Below are 24,641 nucleotides of genomic sequence, written 5' to 3' on the forward strand. Positions count from 1 at the left end.
AAACTGAGGCTGGATGAAATAATAGTCTGGTGCCATGCGCAATGAATGTTAGCATTCATTCATGTTTTTGTAAACAGGGAACATGACCAAGATGATGACAGCGTGATAAAGGTCTATTGTTTAGTTTAGGTAATGAACTTTCTGATGGGTTATGACCTCGATGAGGTATGACCTTTGTGGAGCCATGGAGAAACTTGACCTTACAACCATTTTGTTTTGTGAAGGTCTTTTGTCTTAAGAAATAAAAATCACATAAATCGTTACTTATTTAGCTTGATATTTAGTAAGCATTTTTTTATATGATAAGCTGTGAAATGTTTTATGAAAAGCTTCAACCAGACCATGATCTGTGCCTGTAATATCAGGCAAGATGGTGAGTGCAGTTGAATTAGAAGAATTTGATATACGTTTTCTTTTATAGGTTTTATTTTTTTGTGATGTGTTCTTTTGACATTTGTTTTTGTTTTGTTGGAAGAAACAATCTGCAAAAAGCCAAAGTATAACAGCAGCTGAATATTGATGCAGAGAAAGGAGTTAGCCTTTTTGCAAATCGCTTAATTGTCTGGAAAATTATTCAAAAATGCAAAAGACTACCATTTTAACTGAGTTTAAAGGGGGTTTGGGGTCTGTTTGTTTATATAAAGGGACTCATGTTGAGTATTTTGGGAGTAAAAATGTACACAAAGGAATTGACTTCTAAAATAGTGGAATATTGTTAGCATTCATTGTGCAGAGGTGTGTTCCGCGCCGAACATAACCTTCTTATGGTGCAGCCATTTTTTTTGTCCTCCGTGCATCTCTTTGTAACCATCTGACGCTAAGAGGTGAAAATAGTATGGTGCCTTTGATGAAGTTAAAAATTGAGGTATATTTATCATTGAGCATGCTGGGGATGAGATTCAGGTTCAAGTTTGATAATGGTCTACTGCAGACTTTTATATTCAAACATGATTTTTGTTGGGGGAGGATGTTTTATGAAAAAGCCTTATAAAATGTACAATTGTTAAAATGTGGTAAATTAATTTTTGAGAACCTGAGAAGCTGTTTGTATTATTGTGTGCATAATCCATTGTTATAAAACAACATTATTTGTGAATTGCAAGAAAATATGCAGAGCATAAAGTGTGCACATTAAAAATGTAGAAGTGAGAAACTAAAAAAAAAAAAAAAAGAATTAGTGATCATTTTATTTGTCTACAATTTGGTTTGTAAGTCTGATCATGATGCCTAGTTTCTTTGTTTGTTTTTGGTTTGAGTGTTGTGAGTGTTTTTTTGTTTTTTTACTATTATAGATTATCTTCCCAACAAGGGAACTCGACACCCAACAAGAGGATATAAACGCCAAAAGCTGGCAACCTAGTAGGCCTGTAGCCAATCTCCCTCGCAATGATTCCCATAGTGGTGTTACGTGTATGATTGTGAATTGCACGAATAAATTATTCTGAACAAGATGACAATAATTGTTCTAGCCATTGTTATTATCAGTTAGCTTGGCTGGATCCGAACCCAGAACCTTGTGATTACAAATCCTGCAGTCACCACTTGACCCTTTGAGGAAAAAATCTAATTGTTCCTTCATATGGTGATATATTTTATTGGACAAGTGCGATTTCTTTTTCCCGCAGTTTAATTTTGTGTTAGCAAATTTCATTGTGTTCTTATTTGGGCTTCTTTTTTTAGCTCTATGAAATTGTGCCACTCGCCAAAGAAGTTGCCTGGTTTTTTTTGCAATGCACATGGGACCCACTCAAAAAAAGTTTCAGGACCCCAGATGTTTCAATGGAAATAATTAAACACGGCGACTTTTCCAGGGGTCCCCTGAGTGCTTCTAGAAAATCCACTGGCCTGGTGTCCTGTCTCTCGTAGTAATAAATAGCCTATTGCGGGGTACAGGGCCAGACTTAAAGAGCGCACGTGCGACGGCAATGGTACAAGGGAAAGAGACTCCCTAGCTGCTGAAAATTCGTAGGTCACTTTTGTGTACGGTTTTGTGTGTATATATAACGGTAATTTCTCATTGCTCGCTCTCGCTTCGAAAGCGTGCCTTGATAACGTTGGCGACTGCCGCAGACGAGAATTTTTGCTGTGAAAGTGCCCATCAAGAATTCCTGAAAACATGGATAAGGCGAGTTTGGAACAACTGAATGCCTTCGTTCAGCTTTGTCAGGCCAACCCTACCATCTTGTACTCTCCAAAGTTGACTTTCTACAAAGAGTGGTTGGAAAGGTGGTTGTTGTTTTTGTTGTCAAATATGTTGAATCTATTTCGTGATAAAATATCTGGAATATCTTGCACCCAAAAAATCGAAATATTTTCATTTTTAGCATATTATATAATATATGGTGTACAATTAAACTTAAGGGATGAGAATTGTTTACTGTGTGAGTGTTAGTTAGGATGTTCGGAATAGAACTCGGGAGGTCTACACTAGTGTAGTAGGAGTTCTTAATCTTAGAACTATTTCACTTTCACTTTCAATTCAGAGAGATTTGCGATTCCAAAATTGAACATATCGGAACAGTATCGTTAAGACGTTATTGCCGTGAGAAATGTACTCTTAAGAGTCCTATGAGAATACGGGAGACGATAGCGGAACGAAACCGACATGCGTCATGGTTCTAGGAGTTCTCTAAGTCTAAATCATAAATGAGTGCCAAAAAAATGCACGAAAGTACCAATTAATTCCCTGGGGTAGACCAAGTACCGTAACTGAGACGCTTTACTGTTTTCTTTCTAAATTTTGACAAACTAGTGGCCCAGTGATCCATTGTATTTTTTGTAGATACGATTGGATTCAGGTAATACCTAATGAAATCGAAATGGATAACTTTTCGTATGGCGCCACCACTTTTTCACTCATTTTTACAAAAAGGGATATCTCATTGAGGTAAATAATGATAACTATATTTCATATTGAATGAAAAAGTGGTGGCGCCATAGGGAAACTTTTCCCTAATTGCGACGGCAATCTGGATGGGCTACGTTATCACAACTACCAAAAACCCAGCCAGAAAAAAAACAGAAAATGACCCAACAAAAAAATAGCTTGAAAACCAGTTCTTAATAAGGCCATGAGAATGAGAGTTTTAGTTTTGCGTCCGGGCATTTTTGAAATGACGTGAGGTTTTTTTCATTTTTCATTACTTATTATTTTGCACACGAAGATGTGCAATCTTCAAATTGCTCAAACTGGAGCTCGATACACAAATTTGCCTACTCTGCATAGCGCAAATTAAAAATTTTGCAGAATATGTTTGCGCAAATTTGTTGATTGCGCTCGACAGATGAACGACAGCAGATGCGTGTTTTACTGCAAATAAAATGATAGCGATAGCAATCACGATCGCGGCGGAATGTCTGTCTTGTATAGTACTACTACTAAAATGCGTAAATATAACCTTTTACCCTTGTTCGATGATTTGAACTTGAACATTTGTGATGCAGAGTCTTTTTTGTGGAATCAATGAAATTTTGTGAAAATAATGAAATTTTTCGACGGTAGCTTTCAGAGCATGCGGGCGGTGGACGCAAATCTATCATTTTCATTTTCATGGCTTAATAAAAAAAATATTAAAATGTTACCGTACTATGAGGGTCAAAGCCTTGCTTGAGCATAACAATAATTGAAACTAGAAAACCGACTAACTGCTGGTTCCTAATTGTGTCACAGATGCAATATCATGCATTTTATTTTACTCGCAATAATTTGTGTGCTTGTAATAGACCGATCCATTAGGCTCCGCCCACGAGGCACGTGTGAGCAAGAACACGTGAGCCTCTCCATTGCCTTTCTGCACAACTCTACCGCGCGTGCCAAGCATACGCGCACACATGTCGGATCTTCGTTGTGTTGTGATTGGTCAATACGCAATGGGGCGGATTCTAATGGATCGGTCTATTGATGTCAGACAAGGAATGAACCCAATTTTGCTAAACAAGAACTCGGCTTGGACTCCATGTAGGTTTGGCTAAATTGACTAGAGAAACTGTAATGCAACTGACCGCGGTTTTGCTATACCTAAAAGTTCAAGCTGCGGACCAAGTATCTTGTTGGAGACTTTTGAACCGTAAGAATTACTTCTAGAAACTATCTAGGAGTACGTAAGAATGACCATACAATGTTAAATTTCGACCATTTTTGTCAGATGAGTGACCAGATTTGCCAAATTCTTATTTAAAATTTCGAAAATCATGCACACATTCTAAGAACATGAATTTGATGGAAGGTTGCAAGATGTAAGATGGAAGGTTGCAAGCACGTTTAAGATACGAGGAGGAGATGTTGATTTGTGAGAAGACAGTGGTCTTTGTTACTCACAAACATGGCAAAGTTCTGCCCGTAATCCTCTATATGAAGACAGACCTCTTTGTGTCAAAGCAGTGAACAATTTCCTTGGTATAGCAGAGCAAAATGCTATGCAAATTGTGTCAGTTGCTACTCAAAAATCATCATTTTTGCTCCTCAATATTACCATTCAGTTTACATTATTTTGCTATGCAAAATTGCTGGATGAAATCGTTTCCTGCAAAGGCATTCAGCTTTTGTTCTAGCTCCATGGAGAGGGCAGACATGGAATTTCATCTTCTAGAGGGCAAGTCCATTTTCATTTTGCAAAGGAAACTTTTTTTATAGGAAAACCCTAAAGTTTTTGGGAAACTTCTTTTGAAAAGACACCAAGGCCATGACATAGGTCAATGGGAGACTTTGGAACGCTAGGTGGCAGCAGACTTGCCAGGTAAAAAGTCTGCTGCCACCAAGCGTCCCAAAAGTCTCCCATTAAAGGCAGTGGACACTATTGGTAATTATTCAAAATAATTATTAGCATAAAACCTTCTTGGTGACGAGTAATGGGGAGAGGTTTATGGTATAAAACATCGTGAGAAATGGCTCCCTCTGAAGTGCCATAGTTTTCCAGAACACGAATTTGATTTTTAGATGTCAGATTTAGATATTGAGGTCTCGAAATCAACCATCTAAATGCACACATCTTTGTGTGCCAAGGGTGTTTTTTTCTTTCATTATTATCTCGCAAGTTCGATGACCGATTGAGCTCAAATTTTCACAGGTTTGTTATTTTATTTTATGAATATGTTGAGATACACCAAATGTGAAGGCTAGTCTTTGACAATTACCAATAGTGTCCACTGCCTTTAAGGCCAAGGCCTCCGTGTAATTTCGGGCATGGAGGGTCAGTGTCTATGGAGAAAAAAAAGTCTTCTTGTCCCAAATCATTCTTAATACAGTCTTATGTTTTAGGGGGAAAACTCACTTTCTTTTTTTCTTAAACTTCCAGCATTGGAGCCAAGCTCCCCCCTGCTCCCGAACCACAAACTGGTCCAAGTGGAGACGGAACTCAGGTAAGTCTAGAACAAAAACAAATAGTGATATTTTTTGACAACTTTAAGTTTTTACCAACTCTTAACTTAATGGCATTTAGTGAACAATTTAAGATTTTTCTTTTAATTTTAAAAAGGCTCTGAAAATTTGTTTGCTTATTCTGATTGCTGTGGGAAATTTTTATGTATTCTAAATTATTGTACAATTACATTCTGCATCGATTGATACCATATATTGTTAAATTTGAAAAAGAAAAAGCTTTGATAATTCACGTATTTTTTTAAAAATGAAATTAACTAATCTTGTTAATTTTGTTATTTTGACCAGTAAAAGAAAATGAATTGTGGTAATAACATTACTTAGATCATCCTGATAAGAAAAAATCTTTCTTTTTTTGCAGGATGCTGCTGGCCAGTCGGAACCCGAAGCCGAACCAGAGATGGAACAGGAACCAGAACCAAAGCCGGAGCCAAAACCTGAACCAGAGCCAAGTAGTAGTGATGAGAGTGACATTGGTAAGTATTCAACAATATGGTCCGTTTCGCATGAGGCAATTTACAGGCAATCTCCATGAAGAGAAACAATTCCTCTTGGGGATCGTTAAAGACAGTGGACACTATTGGTAATTGTCAAAAACCAGTCTTCTCACTTGGTGTACCTTAACATGTGCAAAAAATAACAAACCTCAATTGGTCGTCGAAGTTGCAAGATATTAATGAAAGAAAAACACCCTTGTCACACAAAGTTGTGTGCTTTCAGATGCTTGATCTCAGGACCTCAAAATCTAATTCTGAGGTCTCGAAATCAAATTCAAATATCTCAGTGGAAATTTACTTCTTTCTCGAAGACTACATTACTTCAGAGGGAGCTGTTTCTCACGATGTTTTATACTATCAACAGCTCTCCATTGCTTGTTACCAATTCAGTTTTTATGCTAACACTTATTTTTGAGTAATAGGTAATTTACAGGCAATCTCTATGAAGAGAAACAATTCCTTGGGTATTGTTAAAGCATTGCTTGAAATATTACTCTTTTACTACCAAAGTAGTCCTGCAGCATGCACTGCAGTTAGTTGCCGCCAAGCTGCCTGCAAAAGCTACCTGCAAAAGTTATCCAATGTGTATGTGAATCAAATTCACATGATGCAAAAGAAAGGAGTTGAGGGAGTTGGCTTGGGTGTAAAGAGATGCTCTTAGGTTAAATTAAATGCAGTGGACACTATTGATAATTACTCAAAATAATTATTTGCATAAAACCTTTCTTGGTAACGAGTAATGGGGAGAGGTTGATAGTATAAAACAATTAAATGTGAGAAACGGCATCGTCTGAAGTAATGTAGTTTTCGAGAAAGAAGTAATTTTCCACGAATTTGATTTTGAGACCTCTGATTTAGAATTTGAGGTCTCGAAATCAAGCATCTGAAAGCACACAACTTCGTGTGACAAGGGTGTTTTTTCTTTCATTATAATCTCGCAACTTCGACGACTGCTTGAGCTCAAATTTTCACAGGTTTGTTATTTTATGCATATAATGTTGAGATACACCAAGTGAGAACACTGGTCTTTGACAATTACCAATAGTGTCCAGTGTCTTAAAGTTTTCAATAAAGTCTTTCTGAAAATGGGGAGAACTTAAAAGTCTCTAACCTCACACTAAAAGGGTGCAAAATGCTTCTCTGTTTGATATCTTTAAGTGCAATATATGTTAAAACTTTTAACATGTCACATTTCATGTCACATTTCAAATTAGAACAGCATTGGGTTTGACCCTTTGACTGGCACAAAAATTGTCTTGGTCCATTTGTTCCCTTGTTTTTTATGCTTGATGGCGTTGCATTTTGAAATTTGCGTTGAAAGATTATGACATGAAAATAGCATTTTACAACACTTTAATGCCCTCATAGTGGCCGTCCATAAGCCTTTTGGAGATATGGCGGACACAAGGTTACAATGCTATAAGGTTCGGGTAAATTTGTGTGTATACACCCAAACCAAACAGTACACTCCTATCACGTCCGCCATACCTCAAAAAGGCTTATGGCCTTGTGATGTTATAGGCAATCTCTCATAAATAATTACGCTGTCTTCTTTCCTCATCGCAGAACTGGACATGGAGGGTGTGATCGAGGGGGACAACGACGAACCTCAGCACATGGGAGATGACTCCTTAGAGGTTACTGAGGAGATGATAGACGAGGCTACTGCCAAGAGGTCTGAAGCTATGGCAGCTGTCTCTGATGGGAACCTCGGGGAGGCTATGAAGTTATTCACTGAGGCTATAGAGAAGAACCCTCACTCGGCGTTGCTATACGCAAAGCGAGCAAGGTAGAGACACTTTACCTACCTCCTAAACTTGGGGTGTCAATGACCCTCAGTCCCCCCCCCTGAGTCCCCCCCCCCCTCAGTCCCCCCCCCCATCACTCTGCATTGATGTATGCAAAGCGAGCAAGGTAGGGACATTTTACCTACCTCTTAAACTCAGGGTGTCAATGACCCTCAGTCCCCTCTCACTCGGCATTGCTGTACGCAAAGCGAGCAAGGTAGAGACACTTTACCTACCTCCTAAACTTGGGGTGTCAATGACCCTCAGTCCCCCAACCCCTCAGTCCCCCCCTCAGTCCCCCCCCCCTCAGTCCCCCCCCCCCCTCAGTCCCCCCCCCCCCTGACTCTGCATTGATGTATGCAAAGAGAGCCAGGTAGATAAATTTTACCTACTCCTTAGACTTGGTTCACCTGTACCCTCTGTCCTCCCTCACTCTGCGTTGCCTTGCGCAAAGCGAGAAAGGTAGAGAAATTTTTACTTACTGCTTGAATTTGATTCATCTATATCCTCTATTTCCTTCTAGGATGTTCAGATTATGAGGTTGAAATGTCTGAAGAAGCCTCATCCACAGTTTTTTCCTACTCATATGAACAATCTGTCTGTGGAGAATATATTATTATTGTTAGCTCAGTTGGTAGAGCACCGATATGTTATTCCTTGGGTCATTTGTTCAAGTCCCACTCTAGTCAATCTTTCTTTGTTGAACCAAAATCTTTTTAAATTTACCGTCAGTTTCCCTGGTGGTTTCTTACTTGATACTTAATAATAATAACTCGCATCGCCTTAAGGTGATCCCCTGACTGCCGCTTCCCAGGTTATTTCGTAAAATTGGATGTGATCCCTGGCTCATAGCAGCTAACAGATTGTATGGCTAGGAACTGGCACCCTAAACAAAGATATTGAGAGAAAAAGGGACACTACCAACATAGGGCTTGTAAGCTCAGTTGGTAGAGGGCTTGTATGTTAATCCGGAGGTTGTTGGTTCAACTCCCACTCAAGTCAATTTTTCTTTGTTCCAACCAAATAATTTCAAACATCCCAGCTTCCCTGGTGGTTTGTTACTTGATAATATTATTATTAATATGAAGTTGACCCAGTTCCATTACAAAGACTAAACTCATTAAATATTTTTTTTACGAACTCTACCCCTTCAGTGTGTTCATCAAACAGCAGAAGCCCAACGCAGCAATCCGAGACTGCGACAAGGCCATCAAGCTGAACCCGGACTCTGCCCAGGGGTACAAGTGGAAGGGTATCGGCCATCGGTTGCTTGGACAGTGGGAGCTAGCCTGCAAGAATCTTCAGGATGCTTGCAAGCTGGACTTTGATGAAGTGGCAAACGCCATGCTGAAGGAGGTTGAGCCGAGGGTAAGTGAAGCGCCGGGTGGCATGTTTTTTTATTTCGCTCTGTTTTTCTTGCATTCTCAGGATATGAGAGAACTGGGCACAATTTCATGGCTCTGCTTACGGCCGAACTCCGCGCTTATGATCACCATTCTTCATTTACTGTGCAAGTGCCATGTTTCTGCGCTGAGCAGGTAATATGGAGTACACATGAACACGGGCATTCAGCAATAATCTTGCTGATCGGTGCAATATGCTTGATGTACACGTAAGCGTGGAATTCTCTGCTTCTGTAAGTGCCATTTCTTTGCTTATGGTAAGCAGAGCCATGAAATTAGACCCCAGAGAGCAGGCCTGACGCTACGTTATTGTATAGTTGTATGCCATGTCAGCTTCTCCTTTTAAAGATGCTATGTCCGATTTTTTGCCGATTTGACCCAAAAATTTTGATTTAAAATTCAGTAGGTGTTTTGATGGGGGTCGAGAAAGTTACAAGCTTTCATTTGAGCCATTGCTCGAAAAAGTCCGCCAATTATTAGTAGCAGTGAAATAAAGTGCTCAAAATTAGTTTTTGTTGGGATCCCGACAATATATCACGTGACCAATTCTTATGTGTTTTATAAGAACGTTTTAAATTTTTGTCATGGTTCCTGACCATTAAAAGTAAAAGTTAAACTTTTTTTTGTTAGAGCGGGTGATACTCTTTGAAATACCATTCACTCAAAAAAATCTATTTTCTAATGTTTGGGGCCAAAAATCTGACACAGCATCTTTAAATGATTTGGGTACTTTTTGTAACACAAAACATAACGTCCAAAGATTTACATTAAACTTAATCAGTTTGAAGGAAATGGTGGTAGAAAGCTTCCCTTACAATATTACTTGCTGAGGTGCTGTAGTTTTTGAGAAATAAGTAAAACAAGTCACATAAATAATTTTCAGAAAATTATTTAAGCATGTAAAACGTACTAACCAGGTAAAATACTATAACTGGTTAATACGTTGTCACATGCTAAAACTGAGACTTGAATAATATTCGCCCCATTGTTTTATTCATTTCTCAAAAACTACAGCACCTCAGCAAGTAATATTTTAAGGGGAGCTTTCTACTATCGTTATCTTCAAACTGTTTTAGTTTTATGTAAATCTGTGGACATTGTGTTTTGTGTTACAAAAAGTACCCAGACCCTAGGGGACCTCAATGAGGGATATGTACAATTCTATTGTTTCTATCGGGACATTACATGGGGCACCAAGGCAAGAACCAAGGGTGCGGAGGGGCAGGGCCTCTTTTTTACCTCTTTACCTACCTCTTTACCTACCTACCCTCTTTTTTACAGCATCTTTTAAGAAACAGAAAATATATTTTTGTTAGGTCTCAGCATGATTAGGAAAATATTTTTGAATTTTGTAAGTATCAGACTAAGCAAAACATTTTTTCCTATTCAATGCTTTTCAGCAATTTTTGAACTTTATTTAAAGTACTGAGTTTCACAATTACAGCATCCCAAATACCATGCATCAAATGAAATATTTAAAATACAACGTCGTCATATCCACAGGAATATCAAATACCACAGCAGTGTTTTTGTCTTTATTTGAAAGTGTTATGACCAAATAAACCCCACTGTTGAGTGTTGTCAAAAGGTTTCCAGGTGTTTGGGGGCATGGAGGACACAACATTCAAGACCTTAGTTTTTTAAGTAAACAAGAGTTAAATTCTCCAATATTCTCACACACATAATTTTTTCTTTAATATTTCAAGCTATATGTATATTGCACATCAAAAGTATCACACAATTCTTTTTTTAGAAAATGTTCAGGTTTTTTTTTCCAGCAATTATTATGTGAACAAAGTCTATTTGGTTGTAAATGTTCAATTACTTAATCACTTTAAATCAGAGAAGTGCATTTAAACAAGGGAAGAAAAGAGTGGCAACAACAGCGTTTTAGCTAGCGAGCCGTGCACCCGTGTTTTGCACGGCCAGTTTTGTGAAATCACGGCCTATTTTTTCAAGCACGGCCTGGCGGTGTAAATCTAGCCGTGCACTATTTAATTATACGTTTGTGTAATCTAGATATCAGGCATGAGAATCTTCCGGTGTAAACCGGAATTCCGTTTTTTTTCCTTTCAAAATTGTGGTCTCCGAGTGCGATGTGAATTTGCTATAAAATTCGGGGGGTAGGTTTTTGGGGGTATACATTTGGATTTCTCTAATCCCTCTTCTCTAGTCAGACAATGTAAGTTTACCTTTGTAATTGTTATTATCGCGGATCCCCACACGTCGTTCATGAAATACCGGCACCTAAACAATAAATTGCCGTCCAGCAGCTGCCAATTTACGGCTTGTTGTCTTCCTGGCATCGCGCATGCATGCAGCAGCAGCGACAGATGTATAACTTGCCTCATTCCTTGCTTCGTTTATAGTGGTACGGTTCAATAATGTTTGCGTGTAATGCGCTTGCTGGTGCAGCAAAGATAACACGTGTGGAGACTTTTGAAAGTCTACTGAAAAAACAATGCACGTGTTTGCACCATGTGTACTGTGTACTGTGTACGTGCAGGTTTGCACACGAACAATGAGCGGCGCGGCACGAATCTGAGATCGCCGGCAGGCCATGGTAAACTGGTACCTGTTATTGCCTCACAACCAGCGAAAGATATATTGGGAACCAGCGAACACACTGTACGTCCGGACGACGTGCTTTCTTCATTGGTTCTATTTCTATGTTGGGGTCTAATCTCAACCTCGTTCCAGTTATACCCTAGGCTGAATAACAACCTCTTTCACAAAAACACATCGCTCTCGCCAAATATATAGGCCTATATATATTTTAAAATGTGCGTCGCCGACGGATCGTTAAAATCACAAACATTTAATTGCAAAAGAATTTCTTTTACACAACCGAATTTCAAATCAAGAACCTATAAAAATGGTTTTTGGTGAGAAAAAAAAAGCATTTTCAAGGGCAGAAATAAGGGATAAGATCGTCAAAAAAAAAATAAATATTATTACTATTATTTTTTCCCCCTTTCTTTTTCCGGAATTGTAACAAAATCGCAGGCGAACCCAAAATTGTTTGAGCTTTACATTCCTTATTTTCCCTTAAACCTATTATAAAAAAAAAAAAAGAAGGAAAAATCACACAAAAGTAGCTCACTTCTACCTGGAAAAATAGGTGTCAGAAATGCATCAGAGACCACCACAGAGCTTCTAAAGTACCCAGAGCTCCCAGGGCCCTTAAGCGGGCCCTGGACCCCGGCCGTAAGGGACTTCACGCTGCGCGCTCGTGTTGTGTGCTTCGCACACAAATTTTGGACTCTAAAAATATTGCACTCCCTGTTTTTCATTTTGCACTCCCACTTTTCAAATCCTAGCTAAAACACTGGGCAACAAAGTCTTATATTGACTTATTGTCCTAGCCTACACAGCCGAAGGTGCTTTATAACACACTTTTATTCTCATCCCTAAATAGCTTTCCGTTAAAAACATTTTTAAAATACTTTAAAAGTTGAGAACAAATCTGACATATTAGCCTCAGCTGTCTCGATTCTGCGTTAAACGGTTGAACTTGTGAATAGGTAACTCCTTCCACAAGTTTTGAACTTGCGAGCTCAAGTTGCGAACTAGTTACAAAAAAAGGTTTGCAACTTAAGTGAGTCAAATATGCAACCTACACATTTCGTAGTGTGGGTGCTTTGCACAATCATCTGATAGCGTCCTCTTTTTTGACTCAATTTCCAACGGCCATGGGTAAACACTCCTTAGCGTGCATAGATACTCGACTGAGAATTATAATCTTATGTGAATATTGTTGCAGAATTTGTGTAGATGTAAATATATAATTTTAAGAAAAAGAGTTGACTTACTTAAAGATTTATGTAAAAAATGAAGCCACAATTGAAAATTGGACGAATTAAGGTATTCTATTGATGTCTAACCAGTTACTTTTTGACAGATTTTCTCTGGAAAAAGTAACAAATCCATCCGAGTACTGAAAGTGACTTAAGTATTTCCTATTTGAAATAATAATTTTCCTTTAATCAACTCATTCACAACAATCAACATGCAGCTCAACTAGTTTTACGGTTTTGCGTACAAGTTTTTCTTGGGCTCGTTGCATCTTCCCCCTTTGCTACACTCCCCACTTAAATCCGAAGCATTCTGGATTTCTTCAAGTAGTTTCGGTAGATCGGTAGAAATAGCAATCTCAATGTTTTCCAACAAGCAGCCTGAGAAGAACCCACACTGGGACTCAATGGGCTTGAAAACATCGATGGGATTAATGGCAAAGAAGTTCTTAAATTCTTCCGGATCGGGGAGGTCATATTTACTGATATTGGCCCTTGCCAGGACGGTCTTAAATATGTTATATTTCCCCGGGTTCTGGACAATATCACGCATTGTGTCCTCCGGGTTGCCTAGTAGAGACATGGGTCTATTGCGGTTGAACTTCTGAAGGTATTCGTTAACGATAAAAGCGTGAGTGCGGATTGCCTTGGCGCGACGGCGCAACATGGCTATCTTGTTGTGCAGTTGATTTTCTATCATGTTGTTAAGATCCATCAGGAGTGACTTTTCCTCTTCAAGAAAGAGATCTTGGTAGGTGTTTGGCTGAAACTTCTTATTCCAAAAAGAACCCACGTAGACTCGTGGGGGTTCCGTAACGTTTATGAGAGGGGCAAGGTTCCAGAAGAGGGCGCCATACACTCGCATCAGCTCGTTTGGCGCGATGGTGTCGGCTTTATTCAAGATGATACGAATCTGCGACTCCCGTCCTTTCAATCGTTTGAACGTTGATTCCAGCTCGGTGCCAACGTCAAGCTTTGTCGGGTCAAAGAAAACGAATATCAAGTCGGCGCGATCCATGAACCATTCCAAGACCTCGTTGAACGGGTAGCCACGCTCTTGTTGTTTGCGGTTCTCGATGATTCCAGGGGTGTCGACAAGGGTCACCTTCTGAAGCAGCTTGTGCGGGTACTCAATGCCGAAGAAACGCTCCAGGAATACATTGCCAAACAACTCCAGGCTGCCGAAGGATCTCTTGCTGTCAGTGGCCAGGACAAGTCCTTCCACTGTACGGTACTGCTTCCCGTGCATCACAACAGTGAAGTCAGCTGTAACTGGCTCAGCTCCTGAAATATTCAAACACAAAATTAATTAAAAATCAAACAGTCAATTTTACTATTGCTTTAAAGAAAGAGTATAGGGGCCTACCAAATACCTAACACTCCAAATATAAATGATCACAAAAACTCAACTGCAGCAGTTGATAATGATACAATTTTTAGAAATAATTCCCTTGTGGTGTTAAAGAGAGGTACAGTGTTACCTTTATGGAATTTTGTCATGTATCTGTTTTTTCTTATCAGGTTTTTTTCTGTGCTAAGCAAGCTTTTATGCTTACAGGATTAATGAAATTAGGTCCTATCACAAAGTTGATTGATTTGGCAGTGCAGCTCTTCAGAAGTAACTCAACAAATTCATTAGTTTACTTAAAATGAGTTGTAGTTGGTGGGTTTGAGACAAGATACTTTAAGTCATACCTGTGGGTAGTTTTTGCTCATCTTCCAATCCAACCAAGTAGTTAATCATTGTTGATTTACCAGCACTCCAAGGTCCAAGGAATAAAACCATCGGCTTGGCTTCCAGCTCTCCGTCTGAAAATATTTTCAAAAATCTCACGTATTAAAAATATAAAGCCACCGTTGTAGGGTAAGCAAATTGTATTATAAGTAATGTTCGTACGAAAAAGTATAACAAAGGGGAATAGGCTGCTGTTGCAAAAGAAATTATTTGGCAGGTGTAATAAGGAAATAACAAACAGGCAGGAAATTCTCGGCTGAAGGCACCCTAGTTATTATTTTTTTTCTCTTTATGTGTAGTTATGCTACTCCGTTTATTCAACAACAAACGTCAGCAACAACATACATCAACAAAACAAGCTCCACAAATACTGCTAGTTATCTATTTATTTATTTATTTATTTATTTATTTATTTTAAATCTATATTACACAGGGCTGTCAAGGTTAAAACAAAAGTATAAAAACTGTCACCAAGGGATGTGTAAAACCAAACCCCTGCCAACGATAAAAAAATATATTTGTGTAATAAAAAAAGGAGATTGCACTCAATCATTTAAAAATCACACATTAGAAAACAACAAAAGGAAATCCAGATTATTGCAAAAACAGCACCCACAACAAAACACCATAACAACAGGAGGAAGGGACAGCAATTAAAAAAAAATTAAAAAAACATGGCCAAAATGGACTAAACTGGTACAGAATTTTTTTTTTTTGAACAATGAAGCAGGAGCTAAAACATAAATGAATAAAACATAAAATTAAAAACCACCACAGTAACAAACAAAAGAGGTCCACCCTCAGCATTATTCAAAAGGATAATTGGTCAAAAATTGTCATGAAACAAAATTGCAAAGTGCAAAATTGGTGAATAACTGCAAAAGCACCTGATAGTGTTGAGTCCCCCATATCCTGAAACTTGTACGCCTCTGCCATCGGCCCGATCGCTTTATGATAAATCTTCTTCATCTTCTCGATGCTTCTCTTTACGAAATCCCCGTCCAAGAGAATTCCCTCCCGGTGTAGATTCAAAGTGTCGAAGATGTGGTCGCGGTCCCGACTGCTGGCCTCTGTTGCGACGCTAGGTTTGTTGGTGACGGCTGTATCAGCCAGTGGTGCGGGCTGCTTGTTCAGTTCGGGTTGAGGTTGCTTTTTCGGTTTGGGTTGAGGCACCTTTTGGGGCGTGGCAGATTTCTGAGATGCATCTGTCAAATATAAGAGAGGAAATTTGGTGTTGATTTGGGATTGAACAAACAAAAATACTAGGTGCTCTACTTACTGAGCTATCTAGCCCTATGTTGGCGGGCTCCCTATTTTGTCAATATCTGTGTCTTGGTAAACACCGGGTTTAAGGAGTCTGGTGCACCCGCATAGAGGGTTTCTTTTCTACAGCTAATCGAGCGTTGCAGTTTCTGGTGTGCAACCTGCACTCATCATGCCAGATTACAGTAGTTAGATTATTAGTTAGTTCATTGTGTAAGTGGTCTGAAATGTGCAACAACAAAATTATTTCTACATGCAATTTAGGACATAAAGAAATTCACGCTCTCATTTTACACAAATATTTAACCTTTACCTTTACCTTTGGATAGTGCTTTATAGTGGATTCTTTTCTCCACCTCTAGAACCCTCTGGGGCACTACCAGTATACCAGTATGACATTGGTTTTTCAGTCGGTACCTGATTACCGGATTTCCTCTGAAATATGGGGTTTCCCCTCAGACAAAACTGAAATTTATGTCTTTGTCTTCTCTCCATCCATGGAGTTCTTGGCCATGGCTACTCCATTATAATGGTTAATTTGGCTTTTCTGAGAATCCTTGCCCAATTGGCTTCACAACAAGAATTAATAAATTCCTTAAAGGCAGTGGACACTATTGGTAATTGTCAAAGACTAGCCTTCACAGTTGGTGTATCTCAACATAAGCATAAAATAACAAACCTGTAAAAATTTGAGCTCAATGGGTTATCGAACTTGCGAGATAATAATGGAAGGAAAAAACAACCTTGTCACACGAAGTTGTATGCGTTTAGATGGTTGATTTCGATACCTCAAGTTCTAAATTTGAGGTCTCGAAATCAAATTCGTAGAAAATTACTTCTTTCTCGAAAACTATGGCACTTCAGAGGGAGCCATTTCTCACAACATTTTATACGATCAACCTCTCCCCGTTACTCGTCACTAAGAAAGGTTTTATGCTAATAATTATTTTTAGTAATTACCAATAGTGTCCACTGCCTTTAAAGTACTCAATTGGTTTAACAATTACAGTCAAAAATGCAGATAACCAATTTGGTACACTACTGTGTGGCCTACACTACAGACCCTTAAACGTACGTGTTCTATGTAGCATGTGTCATATCAGTCGAAATCTAAATCATTCACATTTGAGTGCAATCTACAACTAGATTATCTCACCGTTGCAGTCAACTGCTACAAAAAGAACCATGCAGATTAGTAAAACCCCTACCAAGACACATTTGGGTCCAATGCCCAAAGCTTGTTTCATGCTATTTTGTCCTGTTTTGGGCCGGCCATTGTGAGCATCGGAGAAGCATTCTCTATCAATGTATGCAGCCATATTGAAACTGACCCCCTAAGCTATTGAAAATGTTTACGGTTTCGGTTAAGCTAATTGGGGATCATCTCAGATTCTAGTTTTGTAGTGTTTTAAGTTCAACTTGTTAATTAAAGTACCGTTAAATTTCTACTTGATTTTCAAATTATTCTTCCTACACTCTTTTTTGTTCGTTTGCAGATTTCCTTTGCTCTTTTATTCATAATTATTTGTTTGTTTCACAATTAGGCGAGAGCAATCGCCGAGCACAAACGCAAGTATGAGAGGAAACGTTCGGAGAAGGAGATCAAGGAGAAACTGGATCGCATCAAGAAAGCCAAAGCAGCTCAGGAAAAAGCCAGAAAAGTAAGACAAAGTATATTTACGAGTTACTGCACCGGTCCTATGAGAGATTTCTGTGGTGATAATTTCAAGAGTTATAAAAAGTAACAACTAGGTACAAAGTTCATTTCAAAAGTTGGTAGAAAAATCAGGGGGTGTGATTTCCATTACTGTAAGATTTCATGTTTTCTTTAATTGAACGGTGTACAAATAATACCTGTACAAGAAGGCCAGGCGCTGTTTGTTTGTTTTTGTTTTTAAATATGTGTGATGTCAAACGTTACGTGGTGCATAGGCTCTAGGTGTGTGTCATTTTCAAAGCATTGATTGGCAATGAAAACTTAGTTTTGAGTTTTGAGTTTCAGAGTAAAATTCCACAAGGCCGCAGAGCTTGTAGCCTAAAATGTTCATTGGACCAGAATTTATTCTACAAGACCATTCTTCATACGAAAGAGTTTTAACATGGGTATTGTTTTTTTTTAAATTTAAACAAGCACAAAGAGAAGATTATCTTGATTGTGTTATGTTGTGTGTTATGGGTTACTTAAGTTTTATACTCTACGGAATTGTATTACCAGACTCAAAGTCAAAATTCAAACAATGTTTCTTTCTAAAAAAGATATTAAACAGTGATGTACTAATATTCAATTGAAAAATGCAAGACTGCATGACTTGTCAGGTCATGAGTTTTCTGTTCTTGGGCTAAAATCTTTGGCCTTTGACATGCAGTCCAATGTCAAATCTGCACCGCGCACACTCACTCTTCTCGTCTTGCTCTAGTAAGAGCGTTGAGAATATTGATCCAGATCCAGATCCAGAAATCGAGCCCATATGTTTAGCAAGCTCTCTCTCTCTTGTTTGTTACTTTTTCAGGAAGAAGAAGAGCGCCAAAAGAACAGTGGAGGTTTCCCTGGTGGTTTCCCAGGTTTCCCCGGTGGATTCCCGGGTGGATTTCCGGGTGGCATGGGTGGCGGGATGCCTGGTGGAATGGGTGGAATGGGTGGCGGGATGCCTGGAGGTATGGGTGGAATGGGTGGCGGCATGCCTGGAGGTATGCCCGGTGGCGCAGGGGGTATGCCCGGTGGCGCAGGGGGCATGCCTGGCAGTGCTGGGGGTATGCCCGGCGGTGCAGGGGGCATGCCGGGCGGAATCAACATGAATGACCTTCAAGGACTCATGAGTGATCCAGAGATAATGGCAGCATTCCAGGTAGGTTTTCTTTTTCAATTTACAGTTTACAATTTTTTAAGTACAAAGCATAATAAAATGTTCCCTTAACTAACACAACAATCTTCATTTATTTGAGGTTGAACAAAGACAAATTTACTACAGTGGGACTTAAACCAACGACCTCAGGAATAGCGTGCCGGCACTCTACCAAATCAGCTATCTAGCCCTATGTTGGTGATCTTCCTAATTTGTTAACATCTGTGTCCAGGAATCACACTCAAGTTTATGATACAACCTGGAAATCGACATCCAGGGGATCACCTTAAGGGGATGCAACTTTTTATTAAACTTAATGAAAAACTTCTAAAAAAGGGGATTCACCTGTTTTTGTCGTAAGATGTTAAAATTGAGACCAAACATTACTACCTACCCTAAAAAATGAAAACTTGCTATTGTTATTTCATGTTTCTCTTCCTTGACCCACATAGGATCCTGAAGTGATGGCAGCATTCAGTGATGTCAGTCAGCATCCAGAGAACATTAAGAACTACCAGAGTAACCCCAAGATTACTAGGCTCATCGCTAAGATGCAGGGCAAGTTTAGTGGAGCTCCCGGCTCGCCGCCAGCTGATGGCGACGTAGACTAAAGACCACCTCCCCCGACCCTCTGTCGTCCTTTTGGGTAAGGAAGTCTTTGTTGGTTTCCGGGAGAAGATTGGATAGTCATTGTGATTATGTAAATCAGTCGGGGAGTTGTTTGGGTAGAAACACTGGAGAGGGTGTCGTTGTTTAAATTAAGGGATTTTACATATCTAGTATGTTACAGAGGGGTATCAGCAGACTACCAGGGGCCAAGTTCACAAAGAGCTATGGCCCTTTTTGAATTGACGGCTTCGACTTAAGATTTGACTCAGGCTGGCTTGGCCCCGCAGTTGTCTTTACAATTGCGCGTGCTTTGCATATATGCGCCCAGGGTTTCAGACCAGAGAACGGAGCGTCAAACTGAATCCAAAGCTGAAGCTGTGGTTTCGAAAAGGGCCTATGATTGATCTTAACTGCAAATCAATTGTGATGTCACAATACAAATTACTATGGCGATACTGACAACTCATCTTAGTGCTTTGTGAAATAGAGCCCTGGGCCCAATTTCATAGAGCTGCTTTAGCGCAAAAAAGTAGCTGAGCATAACAAAATTACGCTTACCAGAATAGGGTTACCAGCCTAACTACTATGTTCACAAGTACAATTTGTGACTTCTCATTCCTGCTAATTTCTGCTAAGCAGAGGAGAAAATTGTTAAGCAATATTCTCTGCTTAAGTAACTCTATGAAATTGGGCCCGGTACCTAGATAGACATTAGGCATTGGCGTCATCACGCCTCCATCTTAGAGGTAACAAAATGATGAAAAAGTAGAAACGCACATTCTTGTTGACCTTTAGACGGGGGTGCCCTTCTCGAATGACATCCTGTGCCTAAGTTCTATGATGTCCAACAATGATTGGCAAAGGGTGAAATGTGTACAGTGCAGGCCATGTTTAAAATGGATGCATGGTTTGGTAACAGGTTTTGCAAGTGGTGTATAACTGTCATGCAAGAACAACTTTGTAACTACTCCATTCTTAACCATATTTACATCAGTGTTGTTTTGATGCAAGATGAGTTGTACTTCTTTAAATGGGGAGCAATTTGTATTACTAATTATGTTTCAAATGAAACTTTGGGCAATGTCTGGATTTGTGGTTAGTGTCTTTATCAGCATGTGATAGAGAGTGGCCAAGTCTTGTTTGGGGCAGAATTGCATGAAAACAAGTAAAAACAAAAAAAGGCTGCAACAACCAATTCAGATTCTGCCTACTGTGTATTAACACGGGAAACTAATTTTTTTTTATTTTATTTTTTTTTTAAATAGGGTTTCCAAGTCAATTTCAGCAAAAATTTAATGAGTTTCCAATAACACACATTCAAATTCATATGTTGTCCTATAGTCTATAAATCTAGGGTTTCCTTTGTAGCTACTACTGCATTCATTTATGGCACACATCGTTTTAGTATTCTTATTCAGGTTTATTTCAGCAAGTCTATTACATTTATAGACATTCATAAATACATTTTCATCATTCTTTAGTTGAATTTCTAGTTCTACTACCTGTTTACAACTGACTGGATTGAATGGTTAGGCCAGCCTGTTGCTGTTGGCTTTTGATAAATTTGTTGAGTTTTGCGAACTGTTGAAATTGAATTGCTCTTTTTGACTGTTCAATACTGATGCAACAAAACATTCATTTTCAAACAAAATGGAACAAGTTGGTGTTAAATTGAATGATCGTTTTGTTGAAATTGGCTGGGATTATTTTTTAGTTGAAAATAAATTGTATCTCAATTGTTTGTATTGGCACATGTCATAGAATGTATATTAATAACTTCACATTGTTCACTTCAATTTTGGGGGGTTTTCTTGGGGGGGGGGGAACTGTAAAAAGATGAAATTGTGTGAATTTATGATTGGTGTTTCATAAAGTTTGTCATCATTTGATCTTGTTAAAGATGTAAAATTATCCATAACAACAAATCATAACTGACTAAATCATGCAAATATGCACCATTCACTCCTATTGGGTTTGGGTTTTGGGGAAGGGAGATTTTTTGTCTTTTTTGAAAAAAGGACTGCCATAAAAAAAAATGAACATTCAAAGTGACAAATTAAAATGGCACCACAGCAAAGAAAAGCTCCAATTTCAGTGGTTTTGAGCAGACAGTATTGTTTAACATGTTTCTGCTATTAAAGGGAGCTATCAGAATATTTGGTATAACACTGCTTTAGAATTGTAAAGGTTGTGGGTTCGAGTCCAACCCGAGTAATAAGCCTGTGATTTTTTTACTTGGGAAAGTACTGAGTGCTATACAGTGCTAACAAACACCGGTGTATATGGGTTAAACCAAAATCAATATTCAGAATAATCATTGTTTACAAGTTTGATTTTTTAATTTTTTATAATGGCCTCAGATGAAAAAATAAGCAGGAAACAAGGGCCTGTATTCATAAAGCTGTTACCGGTAAGCAATTTGTTTTGTGCTAACTATAGCAGGAAAACACGCTTAAGCATTTCAAGAACGATGAAGAACAGTTGACAGCAAACGTAGACGCTCACAATGGATTACCATTGGTTTACCTGTCGTCTGCTGCTAAGGAGCATAAAACATCTGCTTACAGGCTTTATGAAATTGGCTTTTAGTCATCAACATAAATAACTGTTTTTCTAAGCAAAGATGTAAAATGCTTTCCTTATTTCTGTTCTGTAAGCAGCCCTATGAAATGGACCCTGTGAGTGTGGTGCAGATTTAAAAATTGGAGCCTGGCATTTTCATGTATATTAGTTTAGCATGTAAAGGGAATCAAATCCCACACCTCCGATTTGGATTTGTCTTGGTGCGAGTGGTTCGCTGTATAGTATCCAGTTACCGATTGGGTGTTCCCAGTTACCAATTTGGTGTGCAGTTACCAATTTGATGTGCAGTTACCAATTGGATGTGGCCAGTTACCAATTGGATGTGGCCAGTTACCGATTGGATGTGGTCAGTTACCGATTGGGTAGCTACATGTGCTGTGGTCATCTTGCATGCACCAAGACTTGTCTGAATGTGCACCAGACTACAGAGTTTATTGAGTCCAGATTTGTTGTGTCAGGTCTAAATATCTTACAGAGAACATATTGCATCTCTGGCTGCATGTTATTTGATTATTAAAAGTCCAAACATATATATACTCAACATTCGGTTTTTGTCTTCAATCATTAAAAGTATCTGAATGTATTTGTGCTCCTCCATGGAAGTGTCGTGGCAGAGCGATTAAGAGCATTGAGTTCAAACTCTGGTGTTTCTGATCAGCAGAGTGTGGGTTCCAATCCCCAGCCGTGACACTTGTGTCCTTAAGCATGACACTTGACCACTGCTTCGTCCATCGGATGGGACGTAAAGCCATTGGTCCCATGTGTTGTGTAACGCATGTAAAAGAACCCAGTACACTTATCGAAAAGAGAAGGGGTTCTCTCCGGTGTTCCTGGCTGTGGCTGCTGTATGCGCCATAGCACCTTGTAAACCCTTATAAGGTGCTATATAATAGGGTCTCAAAATTCATCCTGCAATAATCTTTCTGAAAGTTTGTATATACTTGGCGCCTTGAGTACCTTGTTTGGTAGATACGTGCACTACAATGTATATAAGACTTTGATATTATTATTGTTTTTACTATAAATAGAGTGGACTAAACTTCATAGAGCTGCTTAGCCACAATGTTTTCTTTGCTTTGAAACAATGTTCTGCTATTGTGAAAATGAGCAGGATACCAGTCACAGATAGTACAGTTGTTTATGTGAGATGGTATTTTTGACTGGTGACCTTGTTATGGAAAGCATAAATTTGTTGTGCTTAGCTACGTTCAGCTCTCATAATTTTTATTTAGTTAAAGGCAGTGGACATTGGCAATTACTCAAAACAATTATTATCATAAAACCTTTCTTGATCACGAGTAATGGGGAGAGGTTGACAGTACAAAACATTGTGAGAAACAGCTCCCTCTGAAAGGCCATAGTTTTTGAGAAAGAAGTAATTAAGTTTAGGGATAAACTTATCTTATGAACACACTAATTTTTAACTTGTATTCTACAACTGGCAACCCCCCCCCCCTAATAAAAGGGGGTCTCAAGAGTGCCCTCAAGAGTCCTCTTTCTTATCTTGAAAATGTTTTGGCCGTGCGATCTTTAATTTTGTCTTACAACTGTGTTTCTGAAGGGATTTAAACGGGTCACTAGTGACTGGTCAGCGCATGATCAAGTAAACCACCTTAAAAACAAAACACACTCACGACACCACAGTTATGTAAATTACTGTTTGCAAAGTTTTAATTTAAACATGGAACCTCTACACAAGTTCTACAAACATCTAACAATACTTGTTGCATATTGACTTCTGACAGACTGTTACAAGTTAAAAATTTTAAAGTACGGGCTTTTTTGTTTAAGAAAACCTTTATGTCAAAATGAGAGACTGTACATTCAGCATTTCAACCAAAGCAATAAAGTTGCCACAAATTCAGGGGCCCAATTTATAGAGCTGCTTAATCAGAAAATATTGCTTAACAATTTACTGCTAAGCAGAAATGAGCAGGATACAAGGTCACAAATTCCACATGTGACATGGTAGTTATGCCGGCAACTCTTATTGTGCTAAGCATGTTTTTGTTGTGGTTAGCTACTTTGTGTGCTTAAGCTGCTCTATGAAATTGGGCCCTGCTGTGACTGGTTACCTGCCCATTTTTGCTTAGCAGGAAATTGTTGAGCAGTACTTGATGCTTAAGCAACTCTATGAAATAGACTGTGCAAGTCGTGCGCGTATAAGACACTTCGGATTTGCAGCTGCGCATGTCTGTTACTGCTGACAACGCATTTTTTTCTATCTCTACCAGCGGGTATTGTCGAAAGGTCACTGGAGATAGACAAAATCTTTTTGGACCACTTTGGTCCCACGTACATTGCTTTAACACATGAAGGAAGCAATTTTGCACACTTTATCAGGTCCCAATGTTCGGAGACACAAGATATTTGCACAGTCTGTTGGGCCCCATGGGCCCCATACCAATTGCACAGTAACACTTACTAATACTTATCTGCACTACACTTTTGTCACATTTCTAACCAAAGCTAGCAGACTATTTAAGCTTTGCTATAACACCTATTCAATTCTCCAAACTTGGCTGAATGGCATCACACAAAATGTATACCTTTGGCAGTGATAGTCTTTCAAATGTTGTAGACATTTTAATAAAGAAAATGCACCATACAAAAAACAAACACAAATTGTAAAATCAGTTTGTGGTATCACCATGTGTATTCATCTCAGAGAGGTTTGCATACTTTTTAAGTATGGTGTTACGGCAAACCTCTCTTAGTTATACTTCCACCATGCAAAGTTTCAAATCCTA

The 24,641-nt window shown here is 38.9% G+C and overlaps 2 protein-coding genes across 2 annotated transcripts; one reads left to right on the forward strand and one right to left on the reverse strand.

The window, feature by feature from the left end:
* The first annotated feature begins 1,961 nt into the window (after nt 1-1,961).
* On the forward strand, nt 1,962-19,735 carry LOC117293465 (hsc70-interacting protein-like). Its single transcript, XM_033775812.1, has 8 exons — nt 1,962-2,226; nt 5,295-5,358; nt 5,739-5,853; nt 7,441-7,663; nt 8,816-9,029; nt 17,401-17,517; nt 18,367-18,702; nt 19,152-19,735. The coding sequence occupies exons 1-8, from the start codon at nt 2,117-2,119 to the stop codon at nt 19,308-19,310; spliced, it is 1,338 nt and encodes a 445-aa protein (XP_033631703.1). The 5' UTR covers nt 1,962-2,116; the 3' UTR covers nt 19,311-19,735.
* On the reverse strand, nt 12,291-17,216 carry LOC117293464 (sarcalumenin-like). The gene is made up of 4 exons (XM_033775811.1): nt 17,013-17,216; nt 15,481-15,798; nt 14,554-14,667; nt 12,291-14,142 (listed from the first exon to the last, which is right to left on the reverse strand). The coding sequence occupies exons 1-4, from the start codon at nt 17,173-17,175 to the stop codon at nt 13,091-13,093; spliced, it is 1,647 nt and encodes a 548-aa protein (XP_033631702.1). The 5' UTR covers nt 17,176-17,216; the 3' UTR covers nt 12,291-13,090.
* Nucleotides 19,736-24,641: the final 4,906 nt, after the last annotated feature.

Source organism: Asterias rubens, chromosome 8, assembly GCF_902459465.1.
Source record: "Asterias rubens chromosome 8, eAstRub1.3, whole genome shotgun sequence".
NCBI classification, from domain to species: Eukaryota; Metazoa; Echinodermata; class Asteroidea; order Forcipulatida; family Asteriidae; genus Asterias; species Asterias rubens.